Below are 15792 nucleotides of genomic sequence, written 5' to 3'. Positions count from 1 at the left end.
GACTGCGCCACCCAGGTGCCCCTAGAGTAGCTTTAGAGGTCATCTGGGGGCGGGGGGCAGAATCCCAGAGCCATGCATGTTGGAGACGGGACAACCCCTAAGCATTCACTTCTCCCTCTTCAACTGAGTACCTGTGATTACATCAGAGGGAGGCTACCATCTGAGGGGAATAATGCTTGGAAAGGAGGTATTTGAAAGTTCTCTCTTAGTAAAAGGGACATCCATGGCAAATGAGCAGTGGTGACTGAACCCAGGTTATACACTACGGACAGCTGCCTCATACCCAACCACTAAATTGCTTGAAAGAGCACAATGGAGAGTCAAGAATTTTATCCCTCTTCCTAAGTGGATCTTAGTACCTAAAGTAAAACAGGTATACATAGAAAAGAAAAAAGGAGACCTCTGAAGAGTGTAAGCACAAGGAAAGAAGGAACAACATTTAAATAAAATATAACGAATGGTTTCAGAAAGATAAGGGAGGGTAATCGAAATATGAAACATCGACAAGTAGTTATGAAGAAAAAAACAACTGTAGCTATTAACAACAAAATACATCATTGGTGATGAGAAGTCAATGAATGGGCGAAATAGCAGAAAGGGTACATCTAAAGACGATCTGGAATGGCAGGTGGCGGAATGCTCCGAGAGGCATCGAGAAGAAATAAAAGAGAACAAATAATGAGAAAACGTTCAGAAATATAGATGATAGAAGAAGTATCAAGAGCATCTAATAGCAATTCCAGGACAGATTATGGTAAGAAATATTTAAAGAAACAGTAACCAAAGATTAGTCAGAATTATATAAAATTATAGGCCTGCAGATTCAAAGGGGCATAGATTGCCAAACAGGAGAATATGGACACATATCAGAGAGAGATTTAAAAACATTAAGAAACAAGAGAAAATTATGAAAGATTGAAGAAAAGGAAATGGAGACCATTTACAAAGGACAAAGAATCAAACTGACATCAGACTTGGGACAAAAGAGTTATGCCTCTGAAGTTTTGAAGAAGAGAACTTTGAATTTTATATCCAATTAAACTGTTATTTACATGTGGGGACAAAATAAGCATATTGGTAGGCATCTGAAGTCTCAAAGATTATGCCACATAAAATTTCTCTTTAAAGAATCTCTTGGAGGGGGCGCCTGGATGGCTCAGTTGATTGAGCTACCGACTTCGGCTCAGGTCATGATCTCAAGGTTTGTGAGTTCAAGCCCTGCATCGGGCTCTGTGCTGACAGCTCAGAGCCTGGACCCTGCTTCACATTCTGTGTCTCCCTCTCTCTCTGCTCGTCCGCCACTCATGTTCTGTCTCCCTCTGCCTCAGAAATACATAAACATTAAAAAAAATTGTAAATAAATGAAGAATCTCTTGGAGGATTTACTATAGTGAAATATAAAGAAATGTATGAGTAAGCAAGTAGATATACAGAGTAAAGAAGGGTGAAGATCGTTCATCGTTACTTAAACATGCCACACTAAAAAAAGTACACCCAGAATATCTGGATTAAAATTTCCAAACTGTATTAACATAGGTAGGAGGGACAGAGGGAGTTGAGAGCACGCTAATGTATTAATTTTGTTTGAGACAGGCAGGGCAGGAATGTGTATTAATACACTTTTGGCGATAGGGAAAATAACCATCGCTATGAATCTTGGTAAGTAACGGGTCACCATCAGAAACACAGAAATAGAATATGTAACACTCTGTTTAGTGGAAGGAAATCAATTTATCCAAAAGAGACGTGGAAAAAGAGAAGGGTAGCGACAACAAGAACAATGCGTACACACAGACACACAATGGAGTAGCTAAAACAAATGTTGGGAGAACAGTAATTATTTTCAGTGTAAATAGATTCAGGCAGTTAATCAAAAGACAGACTCACAGAATGAGTGGCAAAATAAAAAGTTAATGGTCATTTCTACAAGGGATAGGTAATAAAACAAAAGGAAACAGATTGGAAATAAAAGAATAAAAGAAGGACTAGTAACGAGTCCTCTAGTAACTAGAAGGACTAGCAAACAGGAACTAAAAGAAAGGAGAGGTAGAAATTTTAAATAACATTTAATGCTAAAAAATGACAATGATAAAGAAGGAAATTAAATTTGGAAAAAAATAAAACAAAGAAATGGAATGATTATGAACACACACACCTAACGATACAGGGTTGAGCGCTAGTAAGCAGAAACTGACACACTCTGGTGGCGCATATGTATGTTAATTACATTTATTCTGTAAGTTTGTGTTTTCTGGTTCTTTGATTGGTCCTTTTCCTCTGTGGACTATGTATGTATTATTTATATTCATTTTTCTCTTGTGACTTGTGTTTTAGAATGTTTTTTAATAGATGAGGAGAAAAAGAAGTTGGATTCAAATAGTTGAGGTTTACTATTTGTTAAGAGATCTTGTCCTAAGGTGTGCGAGGCAAAGGGCCAGCATGAAATTAGAGCACTTACTGTAACTTGCGTTTAATCATTCTCTCTTCTAATTTCTGCCCAAGTAACAATGGAAGATACACATATAAATTTCTTAATGTTCTAAGCTTCCATTGCAACATGTGATCTAGAAGAGTAAAAACTCAAGTGCACAACAGCTAAAAAAAAATTTCAGAGAAATGTCCTCTAAAAACCAGCTCTTTGTATAACATCTACAAGGTCTGATTCAGTTGTTTAATTTATTTCCAAAATAACCAAAATGCTATAGACAGAATCAATTATATTTCTACCTGGGTTTTCGGAGGAGTCTATTTTTATATCCCTTGCTTTCCTTGAAGAAAAGCATGATTTGAAAATAGCAACATGAAATTAGTCACATAATGGCACTTTTCAAAAAAGGGAATACAATTTTCAACCCTACGGCGCTTCTTAATGTTCCTGTGTAAACACCTTACCATACGTGAAATATAAATAAAAAATAATCAGCATACAACTCCATTACTAGGCCTCAAAATGCTTTGATTAGTCATTAACCATAAATCATAATCGGTGGATTTTTCCTCTCTGTGGGCTATTATTTTCAGAGAATGTTCCATGCATTATTTCAGGAATCCAGTTCTACATTTACTTGCACATAATGATTTCTCCTTCACCACACTCCATTTCTGCATTTGCAATAAAAGAATATACTAATACCGCCATTGCTACAAATAAAAGCATTCACAATATTCTGCAATTCTCAACACTCAAAAAGGAAACTATGTAATTAAAATGCAACTCAACTCCACCCACCTTTTATAGTCAACTTCATTAATAAAGATAAATGTGAATTGTTAACGAAAAGGCGTTGGGCACTCCAAGGACTAAATATAGGTGCTTTGTTTCTTCCATCATACCTGTATCTTAAATTCCTTCAGCTCCTATCTGTCAGAGAAAGGCTGCCAGGTGAGCAGTCTGTCACTCTTGCCTAAGCTAATAGATTCTCCAGTGGCTTCTGTTACAGCTCGTGTCATACCATTAAAACTATGTGCCTTGGAAGTGGCATAACATATGTAGCTGAATCTTGTCAACTCGACATAATCAGACTGTATTTGGCTGCACAAGCAGATGCAGATTAGAGAAGCGATATAAATATGCAAATCACAGTGGTCTTCTCTGCACCACCGGTCCTACCTCCACTGGCCCTCGCAGATACTCCGTTTGTTCAGCTCCTACTTCCAGTGCTACATCAACAGACGCAAAGGGACGGCTGGCCATCTGCTGTCGTTCTCGAAGCAGTTGCTGGAGGGGGGTAAAAATGATTTGTTTAAAATAGGCTTAAAAATACATGAAATTCAACAATATCTGGTTCCATTTTGAACAAATGGTACTCAAAATTTAGGAATCATCTGATACACAGACCTACAGCTAGATCCCAAAAATGAAAATTTGTTTTCTCCCCAGGGCCTGGGTCATAAATCCGCAGAGGCTTTAAACGTATGGGACCTGCAGAGAGAACTTTCCCCCTGACCTCTCTCCCACAGACCTAATGAAATGTACTCAAAAGCATTTTGAAAACTCCAGCTGAGGGGTTCAGTAAGAAGTGCTACTGTGATGATGGCTATGCCAAGGTTTCCTACTCCAAGTAATGCAGCTTTTGTCTTAGCTGAAAGTAAATAACAGTAAAAATATTTAAGAAAAGATAACAAAAAGTTTCAAAATGCATCAACAGAGATTAAAGAAACATCTTCCTACAAAGGCTAAGTGTGAGAAGTCATCAAGACGCCCCGTCAACTGCAATGGAATCAACACGAATTGCCAATGACAGTATTTATAACTTGATTCAAACCCTCTGTGTTCATTATTTAAAGTGAGGAATGGTTGGCAGTTTGCAAAAATTTTGTGCCAAGGTGTCTAAACCACGCCCAGATATTTGCTTCTTCTTCCTTGTGCCTACTCTGGGCTTTACCCAAAAGCTAAAACCAATAAACTAGTAAGTCCCAGCCAACTACCGAGCTAATTTATATTTCTGCCTTTCCTTGTAATTATAATATTCATTAAGTCATGATAAGAAAAAAATTGATGACCAGCAGCAGATATTGCAAATCTTGCCCTTCTCATTCTACACAGCTAATAAAATTATTATTAAATATTAAAAGTGGATGAGCGATGCAATTAAATACTCTTTCAAATGAGAAGAAAATCCTATCACTGAAAAAGGCAAAATCCTTGAACACAATGAATAGCTTCATTATTCACAGAGATTTTTAAAGATTCACTGGCATTAACTGAAAACATTAACAAATGGCATTTGAATGTAAATGTATGTCGCACTGTGATGCATCATTCATTAAATTCCCTTTAAAAGATGAAGGAACAAAAGCCAATACCTTATGGCAGTTTATTATTTAACATTTTTGTTTTAACACTTATAACCTAGCAGTGACAGTGTTCATGAAATGAGCATCTAAAACATAGGGGGCGCCTTGGTGGCTCAGTAAGTTAAGCATCCAACTTTGGCTCCTGTCATGATCTGGCAGTTCATGAGTTCAAGCCCCGCGTCTGGCTCTGTGCTGACAGCTCAGAGCCTACAGCCTACTCTGGTTTCTGTCTCCCTCTCTCTCTGCCCCTCCCCTGCTGACGCTCTGTCTCTGTCTCTCTCGCAAAATTAAATAAACATTAAAAAATTTTAATAAATAAAGTAAAATACAATTTAAGGCCTTGTTTTGTTATTATTAAAAAGAGAACATCCGCATGCCAATATTGATGGAACAGGAAAAATACAATTATTAGTGAGTAATAATTTATGCTCTTAGAATATACTTAAAATCAATGAAGACAATTAAACATGTACTCAAAGTAAAAAGTAAATGGTCTAAGCTACCGAATTATTCATTTAATATAACCTAAAAAGGTATTATTAAATATGCAGCTGCTGGAAAATAGAGTCTTGTTTGTGCCTCTCGTAGGATTGGCCAATAGATCTGAACATTTTATCTACACAAAATGCAAACATAATACTACTTCAAATGCCAAGGGGCACTAAGTGTAGAAGACACCATGCTCTTTGTCTCGCCGATAAAAATATACACACAGATGCACACAGAGATACGCACATATGCAAATACACAAACTACTTTTCTGATGGTAATGGACAAAAAGCCTTGAGAAAACTGTAAATTTTAGTTTGGGTTTGAACACAATTTTCTTTCTTTATTTCTTTCTCTTTTTTAATGTTTATTTATTTATTTTTGAGAGTGAGAAAGAGAGCATGCACAAGCTGGGGGGGCCGAGAGAAGGGGAGAGAGAGAGAGAGAGAGAGAGAGAGAGAGAGAGAGAGAGAGAATCCCAAGCAGGCTCTGCGCTGTCAGCTCAGAGCCCAACCTGGGGCTTGAACTCACAAACTGTGAGATCATGACCTGAGCCAAAATCAAGAGTCAGGTGCTTAACCGACTGAGCCACCCAGGGACTCCTGAACACAATTTTCTAACTTTGTATTCCAAAGTTTCTTCATTTGTACTAGTTCTCCTCAGAACACAAACCACATGCCATATAATTAAAAGTTTTAAGAAAATGAACAGCTTCTGTTACTTTAGCTTACCTTTTCCCTACTTCTAAAAGTAAAAGGTCTACAAAATATAGTCAATGAATATGTAATACCACAAATTATAATTTAAATCTATAAATATCCCAAATTCACTATCTTTGACAAAGAATAGACTTCTCTGGACTGTAACGTATTGTTGTGACCCCCCAACACTCATACTAAAGAAAAAATCAGTGAGTATTACTTTCGTTCACTTAAAAAAATTAGAATACAAAGGTATTTTTAAAGATTCCAATCTGTCTTCGGAGCTTTGAATTTCCATCACTTTTTAAAAGTTCTGCTTTGCAAAGCAGAAGAAAAACATTGTTCTTGCTCAAGACCGTAACACTATAGTTTGTAAAAGAAGACATGATAAAAAAAAATTAGGAGGCGCCTGGGTAGCTCAGTCGGTTAAGCCCCCAACTTCGGCTCAGGTCATGATCTCACAGTTTGTGAGTTCAAGCTCATGTCGGGCTCTGTGCTGACAGCTCAGAGTGGGGAGTCTGCTTCAGATTCTATGTCTCCCTCTCTCTCTGCCCCTCTTCGCTTCTTTCTCTCTCTCAAAAATAAATACATGTTAAAATTTTTTAAAAAAAATAATCAGGGCACAAAATAGCATAAAGGATACACATAGGGAATTAGCCAAATGAATTCTCTCTGGGCCACTTAGTAGAGGACTAGTTCCAGGACTCTGGTTGACATACTCAGTTTCTGACTTCAGAAAGTGAATGCAAATATTCTGATTGAAACTCAGGAAAGGTAAATCATTGCTCATGAAACACTCTTGCTTGGATGTGATGGCTCTACAATAATGAAGTGGAATAAAGTGAGATTCTCTTTGCTACTAAGCTCTGGTCTCAGCCATACCCTTATCAATGTCCTCCTTCTTGCCAGCTAACGTCTGTATGCATTCCTTCTTGAATTTAGTCCCCTCTGTGTCAGAGCAAAGAAGATGTAAACAGCATGCTCACAACATAAACTTTGTCAAGATTTAGCACAGATGCTGACAGGAAATATAACAGGGCTCTGGAGTTAGAAGGACCTGTGTCTGAATGCCAGCTTTTCCACTTATTAGCTGTTGGAGCTTAACCAAATTATTTAGACCTCTCTAAGCCTCAATTTTGCTCATCTGTATAGCTGGGTTATTAATAGTGCCTATATCTACACTGATACCTCAGAGGACTCGTTTTGAATCCCAGGTTCTCCATCCACAAACTCTTGGACCATAATAAAACTACTCGGACATTTCTAACACTTACTATTTCTCTCCACAAAATGGGAATAACAATCATCTCATAAGGGATAATGCACCAAGGAGCTACCGCACCCGGACCGCTTGACACAGAGGCTGGTACCCTGAGAACGCTCAGTAGGTGTTCATTGGTGCAGTTATTATGTTAAATGTCAAGCGCTGATTTTGTCTTTGAAGAAGGCACACTACCACAGGCGGGTTTTCTTCAGTGCTCATGACACATTCTGCTACGCTCTCCCTTTTAACAAATGTTGCAAATTTATGAGACAGTTGGAAAATGTAAAATGAACTTAGATTTGGGACTACTTTCTGCTATTGTGACAAAGAATGGCAAAAATTCAACCCAAAAGTTAGGAGGAAATGTAGAGTCCTTTCTTAAGAACTTTTGAAAAATAATTTATTTTGTGATTGTGATTTTTATATAAAATGAAGTTTAACATTTTGTACATCAATAAGAAGCCATAAAACAGATGATCTGTTTTATAACTAATCTGCTATCGCCAATTATTCAGCAGAAAGATAAAGCCAAAATAACAAATTGACCATAATACATTAGATTATAATCATGCTGCCATAAACACTGTTGTGAAGAAAATTTAAAAATGAAAGAGATGCTCTTAGTGTCATGTTTGTTGTCTATAATAACTTTTATTATTCAAAATGTCTTATAAAACAAACCATGAAATTAAAAATAATGTGAAAATCCTGGTTTAAATATGGCAGTCAAGAACAGTCCCTGATTCTATCTAATGTAGATCTAATTTTTCCATTCAATACTACTATTTCAAATGCTGCATCATTTTTCAAAGTTCATATTAACCACCTTTCCAACCATTCCAAAGGCATACAACTCTGTAGTTGATTTGAGGATAATAATCTTTAAACACTACACAAACAAAAAAGTAACTGTCCCCAATTGTCTTCGTGTCTCCCTCCTATGTCTAGGTTCTATCTATCTTTTTTCCCCACTTCCAAAAGTCCTTCTACCCTTCCCCAAGTTTGAATTGATCATCCCATCTATGAATTATTTACTATTTTAGTATGTATTATATGTTTAGGCTTTTCTGAAATCTTTTATAAGGAAAAAAAAATCTATTTTTATTTGTTTTTCTATTTCCCACAGCATTTGGTTGGTAGTCAATAGTATTTGATTAATGAACATGAATGAGTAACTTAGAGTATGAAAACATGTATCATCCAAATGTGAGTGAAGGCAAGTTATGATAAAACTAATTTTAATTATGATTAAGACTTTAAAAGCATATGTCCCCTGATATTCTAGAATTTATGCCTTATCCTCCAAAGTAAGTAGATATTTACTTTTTTAGAATGGGACAATTTTGTGGATCCAACAAATAAATACCAGGTTTCATATTTTTACTTTATTGCAAATATGAAAAAATGGCCATAAAGACATCATAATGCATTTATATTTTTAATAGCAGTTCTATCCCTAAGATTTTGGAAAGGCATAAAAGGAGCAGTCAAAATGATTTAATCATTACTCCTGAGCTTATACACTAAAATAACAAAGTATTTGAATTAGAGATTAAGCAACATTTCATGAAAAAGAGCATTTCTGTTATTAATACAAACACATTTAACATAAAGCAATATAAGCGAACAATCAATTTTGTTCTTTTGCTGTTAGAATGGTACAATGCAATAAAGAGAAGTCACAATTTCTTTTTTTATCTTTAAATTAGGAAAGCATGATATTCTTTAATTTTATACAACTGAATCTACAAGGCATAAGCCTCAAACTCTTATTCAGAATATTGGGAATCTTCTGCTTCTAAGTCTTCCAGTCTAAAGTTGGTATGAGCACTTCCTGGGAGTGAGTGGCCTGGCATAACATCTTTGTTCAGGTTACTTCAATTACTTTTTTCTAGGCCTCTCCAATCTTTGACCTACTGGGACTATGTTACTCTTGAAATAGTTGTTTACTTAAAAATAAAAATTTTCTGGGACGCCTGGGTGGCTCAGTCGGTTAAGCATCCAATTTCGGCTCAGGTCATGATCTTGTGGCTTGTGAGTTCCAGCCCTGCGTAGGGCTCTGTGCTAACAGCTCAGAGCCTGGAGCCTGCTTCGGATTCTGTGTCTCGCTCTCTCTATCTGCCCGCCCTTCCCCCCCACCACCATGCTCTGTCTCTCGATAATAAATAAATGTTAAAAAAACTAAAAAAAAATAAGTAAAATTTTTCTAAGAGCTTTTTCATAAGTATTCACCTAGTTTATTCAAAATATTCATTTCCAGTGATTTTTGAAACTTCTTTGTCAGCTGGTATTTTTGCAAATTTGTATTAACTTGCAAAATAAACTTCAGTGACTCTTCAGAAGGGATTTTGTCATTCAGCAGATTCTACTACACCTTAAGTTTATTCAATTTTATTCATTATTTTAAGACAAATATCATCAGTTGTCAAATGGCCATGGCAGATTTTCCAGGTAGGTTGTTTAGGTACACAGGGTTGTTTGGGCAATAATGTGCCAAAAATGAAACCTACCTATCATGAAGCCTGTGACCAGAGGAAGAAGAAAGCAAAAGTGGAAAATGTTTCTAAATCTTCCAAAATATAAAGTTTAATATTACCTCTAAAATGTTAATAGGTTATACGCAAGCTTATAAATATATATTTTATGAATGTCAATGCCTATGTGAAAGTGTATATGTGAATATACATGAGATTATACATATGGTAATTCAAAGTAAATATGTTATAAGTCACATTCAAATTAAAGCTAAAACTCTATATAAAAGGCCAAGATAAGGCTTAAATAATACCAGTAAATGAAGGTCTTTGTTGTCAGTGGATAACACCTAGAATATAATTGGTATGACTGAAGCATAGTCTTCATAGATTCTGAAAAGGACCTTAGATCTGAAAAGGACCTTATGGAGATTCTTCAACCTGTAGACCATAGACTTCTAAAGGATGAGTAGATGAGTACCAGAAAATATGTGCATTAATAGATAATATTTTTCTTCAAAAAAGTTTTTTTTTGTAATTTCAGTTGATTCAATAATTTAACTTACTGCTGTCTTTAGAAGCTAATGGCCCCTCATCCAGAACCAGAATGTAATTCCACTATTTTCTTAAATTCTTTCAACAGACAAATCTCTCAACATTTATTAGTGCTTAAAAATAAAACAGAATAAATACTGAAAGCAAGACTACTTTAGGATTCTCTATGTATCCTTATTTGTTAGATAAGAACTTGAAATATATCCTAAAAGCAGAATGGGTTCAAACATTCAAACAACTATTTCTAACGTTTCCTTTTATTTCTTCATCTAGCATAGTGGTTCTCAAGCTTTGGTGTTTACGAGGTTGTACATGCAACATCACCTATATACTCTGTACTGAATGATTTTGCCTCTACATCAGCCTTACATACTGATTTAAACAGCTTCCATGTAGAATAACTCTCGTGCAACTCTAAAAATTGTCAATATGATCAAGAGCAGAGTGGCACAAAGCATATGGCCCAATAGTATCACCATCATTTGCATATAATAAGGTCTTAAAAGCTCTCTACTGACAGGAATTAAAGAAAATCTATCTCACATTTACAAGTAGCGGCATTTATGTATGGACTGTCTTTATTTAGGTTAATTTAGGCAATGCTAAAGAAAAGAAAGTATAATAGATCTTCCTTATTCTTATGTATTCATGGTTATGCATTCTTAATTAAACATCATGGGAGCCAAAGCTGTATTTCTTACAGGGCACAATTCTTCCCAATTGAAGATGAAGCCAAGAAAATAGAAAGAGTACCTGACAACTGCCTCTCTCTCTCTCTCTCTCTCTCTCTCTCTCCCTCTCTCTCTCTCTACACACACACATACACACACACACACACACACACATATGTCACTGTAAATCTGTAGGGAAAGTAGGTTTAATCTAAAAGGGTTAAACCTTTACAAAATTTTATTTTTTCTTACTACAAAAGCTATATCTTTGTTTAAGTTTATTTATTTATTTGGAAAGAGAGAGACAGAGAGCATGAGCATGGGGGGGGGGGGGGCGGGCAGAAAGACAGACTCGCAAGCAGGCTCCACTCTGTCAGCACAGAGCCTGGTGTGGGGCTCGAACTCAGAAACTGCGAGATCATGACCTGAGCTGAAAGTAAGAGTCTGAGCCTCAACCAACTGAGACACCCAGGCACCCCTATGTCTTAAACATTCACAAGGTTGTTTATCAAGTCAGTTAAGCTTTGTATCATTGGAAAGACCTTGGTAGAATCATTCTGGTTAGAAAGATCAAGCTTGTTTGTGGTATGGAGAAAACAAAGAAAAGCAAAACAATATTTCTATCAAATTACCACATCCACTTCAGAAACTGCTAATATTTCTAACATTTCTTTTAATATTTTGAAATAAGTTAGGATAGAATTGGTAGCTTCCTCATTTCTCTTTTTAAATGAAATGCTAACATGTCCCAGCATAGCCAATCCCTGGTTTTCATCAACGTGTGTGTGCCTGTTGACTGTTAATTATGAACTCCATCTTGTGAACACTTTCTCAAAAGAAAATCATTTGTATCTAGTAATAATAGTTAATTGTCTATGCAAAACTTTGATAATGCAGATGATATACCTGCGTGTATTTCTTTTTATCTTAGAGTTGGCAACATATTTCATTTAATTCACCAATGAAAGAAGAAGTATGACTGCATGTCATCTCTTCATGCATCAGCAATAAGAAAATAATTCTCAGGAAAGTCTTCCTGCCTTGTCAAGAAATTTCATTAAGGAACAAAAGCAGATTCTGAAGTTCTTTTTTACTTGGCATTCCAAAAGATCAATCTTAAAGGATTTAAACTAAATTTGGGGCAGAAATTTTTACTTCCCTCCCCTCCTCTTTCTTTCTCTCTCTGTCCCTTCCTCCCTTCCTCCCTCCCTCCCTCCATTCCTTCCTTCCTTCCTCCTTCCTTTCTTTCTCTCTGTATTTGTAAAAGCTCATTCTTAGAACCATTTGATAGAGCGTTCTTTCATATCTTTATCTACTTGGTGAATAAGTTTGGCTATGATCATTCATTCATTGAAAAAAAATTGTACTGAATTCCTACTGTGTAGCGAACACTTTTTGGGGGAATGGATATATAAGAGGTAACTCTTCCGGTTCTCTTCAGTAAGGTTTTACATGCTATTAAAAAATATTAGGGACTCTTCTAGACCATCTACCAGGAGACTGGTGGCAGACAAATGGGGAACATTCTGATGTTGGATGAAGTACTTATGTAACCTGGATTTAAAAGCCACAAAGTCTCATGTATTTCTTGGTGAGCAAAAACTGTAAGATATGTCAAGATGTTGCAGAATATTGAAGATTACTAAAGGAACTTCTAAAATTCGGATTCTTAATCCTTTCTTTGTGACATGGATGGCATCACTGATTTAGACTTTGCCGAAGATGAGCTCACTTCTGAATGAAAGAAGTCATGCAGAATGTATTTATCTAGAAGAGTCAAAACCTCAGCTATTGCTTGATATCATGCTTATTGCCAAATCTAAAGATTACTCTAAGGGCGCCTGGGTGGCTCAGTCGGTTAAGCATCCGACTTCGGCTCAGGTCACGATCTCACGGTTCGTGGGTTTGAGCCCCGCGTCGGGCTCTGTGCTGACAGCTCGGAGCCTGGAGCCTGCTTCAGATTCTGTGTCTTCCTCTCTCTCTGCTCTTCCCCCACTCAGGTTCTGTTTCTCTGTCTCTCAAAACTAAATAAACATTAAAAAAAATTTTAAAAAAAAGATTACTCTAGGCACTTAAAAATCATTACAGTATGTAGAAGTCTTGTTTGTTCAATAGATACTTAAACAGATAAAAATTACAAAAAAATTCATTGCAGAAAACATACAATGGTAAGGTCAAAGAGAGAGCAGAAGGAGAAAGTGCTTTAGGTAGGGGGACAGGTCTCCTAAGAAATGCCAGTTAACCTGAAACCTTGAATATTCAGTCAGGATACGAATGGATTGCCAAGAGCTCAGTAGTATAAAATAGAAAAGTGTATTTCCTGCTCACACAAAATCCTCTACAGGGATAGGTAACTCCCCATCTGGTAATTCAGCCATATAGACTGATCCAACCTTGAGGTTCTGCATCTCAGCCCAAGGATTCCTGGAGTCTAAGAGACTAGTGAATCCTGTATGCACTTTTCAGTGCCTCAGACCAGAAATGACAGGCATCACTTTCCATAAATAGTCACATGGCCCACCCTCACTACACAGAGGCCAGAGAATGTAGGGGAACAGTGGAGAATTAAGTGAATGGGACAAAGGAAGCCAGAACATATCATTTCAGGCAGAAGGAACAGCAATTGCAAAGTTCCAGAGGCAAGTCTTAATTAAGTTAAGACACAGAAAGAAGGCTGAGCCTTATTTAAGCAAGGTGGCAAGGAGCAGAATGGCCAAAGGATAATTTTGGCTTTATCAAGGTTCAGAGAAATTGAAGGAACATATATAAATCATCAGACACCATAGGATCTAAAGAAATCATATTTATTATGTTTTGAAACATAATTTCTTTTTGTATTGCCCATTCTTATGGTGTTAGCAGTGGCTTAGAACAAACAGGCAAAAAAAAAAAAAAAAGATTTTACCATCCTCAAATATAATTATTTAAGACATAACCCAAAAAACAGAAACAGCAGTTAATCTCAAATACAATGAACCCAGCTCTCCCAATAAGTACCAAAAGGTCAATTTTGTATGTAACCTTCTTTAATACAAAAGGCCAGGTGGTTGTAATTTATCTGAGCAAATCAAAATGAGCAAAAGGATGAGTACTGAAAAGGTCATTTAAAAGCTAGATCCCCAGAATGGATATTTAATACATATTACTCCTCAAAGAGCAAAAATGGGAAACTGGATAATTTCAAATTTTGAAACTTGCGCTAGAAAAAAATCTTCCCCACATAGAAATATCTTCACAGTCATAACTGTGGAATATATTATTTCCCCAAGTTAGAAGTCTAAGTTGTCAGAGAAACGCTTGTCCTGCTTTTCAGAGGAAGAACAAATGAATGCCTCTGACATCCAAGACATGCACAATATGATCAAGTCAACCTTGACAAGTGGAAATATAAAAGCAGCTGATTACAAAAGAAACGACACATTGACTCCGGCCTGTGTGCTGGTAATTTATGACTGGAGGCTCTGGTTACAATAAAGCTCAGATCAATCCTTCAGGAATGTTTCCCCCCTCTTAAGAATTAATTCACTAAAGAAGTAATTTTTCCTCCCTGATTCTGGGAATCAATACAAAGCTCAAGACTCATTTTGGAACCACAACATGTTAGCTTCTGGGTTCAGAAATTCTAAATGCAATGTAATCCAGTTAGCTTTAACATTTAGTGTATAAGGAGTTCATGTTGAACATTTAAGTACTTTGTGACAATAATTTCAAAGTTCTACAAGACACGTAAATCTTCCTGGAGACATAAGTGACTCAAACACTGGCATTTTCCCCTTAATCGATATGTTAAAAATATTTTTTTCTTTTAAGGAAAATGTGATTATTTTGCTATTAGCAAATGGAGCCATTTTCAGAAGTTCAATATTGAGAAACTGTAACAATGACTTTTCTGCGAAATGTTTCTTTGTGAAATAAGACATCTGTTAAATATAATGTTTTATTTTTCTTAAAAAAGTTTTATTAAAAATTTGTTTAATGTGTAATTTTGAGAAAGTGAGAGGGCTGTGGGCGTGTGTGAGCAAGGGAGGGGCAGAGAGAGAGAGAGAGGAAGACAGAGAATCCGAAGCAGGCTCCAAGCTATTAGCACAAAGTTCATCATGGGGCTCAGGAACCGTGAGATCATGACCTGAGCTGAAGCCGGACACTCAGTGTTTTAAATATTGAAAGATACCTATTTTGTTCATGGACTAATCCGTATGATATGATAGGTTGATAGGCAGATACTTGTTTTTAATCTTTTGTGAAAGGGGATATGATATAAATATTTTTAAAAACTAATGTAAATCAATTGAATTTTTCAATGTGAAGGGCAGTTCGATGCAGCACAGATTACTCATGACTGATATAAACTGTCTTTCTTACGTACTTGGAATGGTATGTTAAACCACAAAAATCGAAAGGTAACAAAATCAGTGGTCATAGCAGACTCACTGAAATAACTCATTTTCAGAGTTGGAAGGAATCCTAGAGGTTACCTGGTCCACTATCCCCATGAAAGCAGGGCCAAAAGTGCTTTAACTTTTCTGATAGATGATCAACGAGCATCCTCAAATATATCTAGCAAAAGAATCACTTTTTAGCAAGGCAGTATTTTTCCCCCAAAGGTTTCTAACACAGAAAGTTCATTATACAGAACAAAAACTTAACATTCTTGGGATCTTTTTGGATCATTAAAGTTAAATAGAATACTTTTAATCTCACTAAAATTCCTTTAAATATATATTATATATTTGAAATTTTCTTACATGTTCAAATTAAACAATTCCAATATCTTCAATTTTGCATTCATTATTCATGCAACAAACATTTATGGAAAACTTCGATGTTCTGGGAAGAAGGCC

The 15792-nt window shown here is 36.2% G+C and overlaps 1 protein-coding gene and 1 pseudogene across 3 annotated transcripts in view; both read right to left on the bottom strand.

Annotated features, from left to right (window-relative positions):
• Nucleotides 1-3139, bottom strand: part of LOC102900330 — a 109156-nt pseudogene extending 106017 nt beyond the window's left edge.
• Nucleotides 1-15792, bottom strand: part of ATRNL1 (attractin like 1) — a 774854-nt gene that overhangs the window by 247313 nt on the left and 511749 nt on the right. For all 3 annotated transcript variants that reach the window (XM_023240973.2, XM_023240974.2, XM_045040724.1), the window contains exon 27: nucleotides 3611-3718. In XM_023240973.2, coding sequence (XP_023096741.2) covers nucleotides 3611-3718 — 108 coding nt within the window. The remainder of the gene's footprint in view (nucleotides 1-3610; nucleotides 3719-15792) is intronic.

The sequence above is a fragment of the Felis catus genome, chromosome D2 (assembly GCF_018350175.1).
Source record: "Felis catus isolate Fca126 chromosome D2, F.catus_Fca126_mat1.0, whole genome shotgun sequence".
Lineage (NCBI taxonomy): Eukaryota > Metazoa > Chordata > Mammalia > Carnivora > Felidae > Felis > Felis catus.
This window is presented reverse-complemented; position numbering and strand designations above follow the sequence as displayed.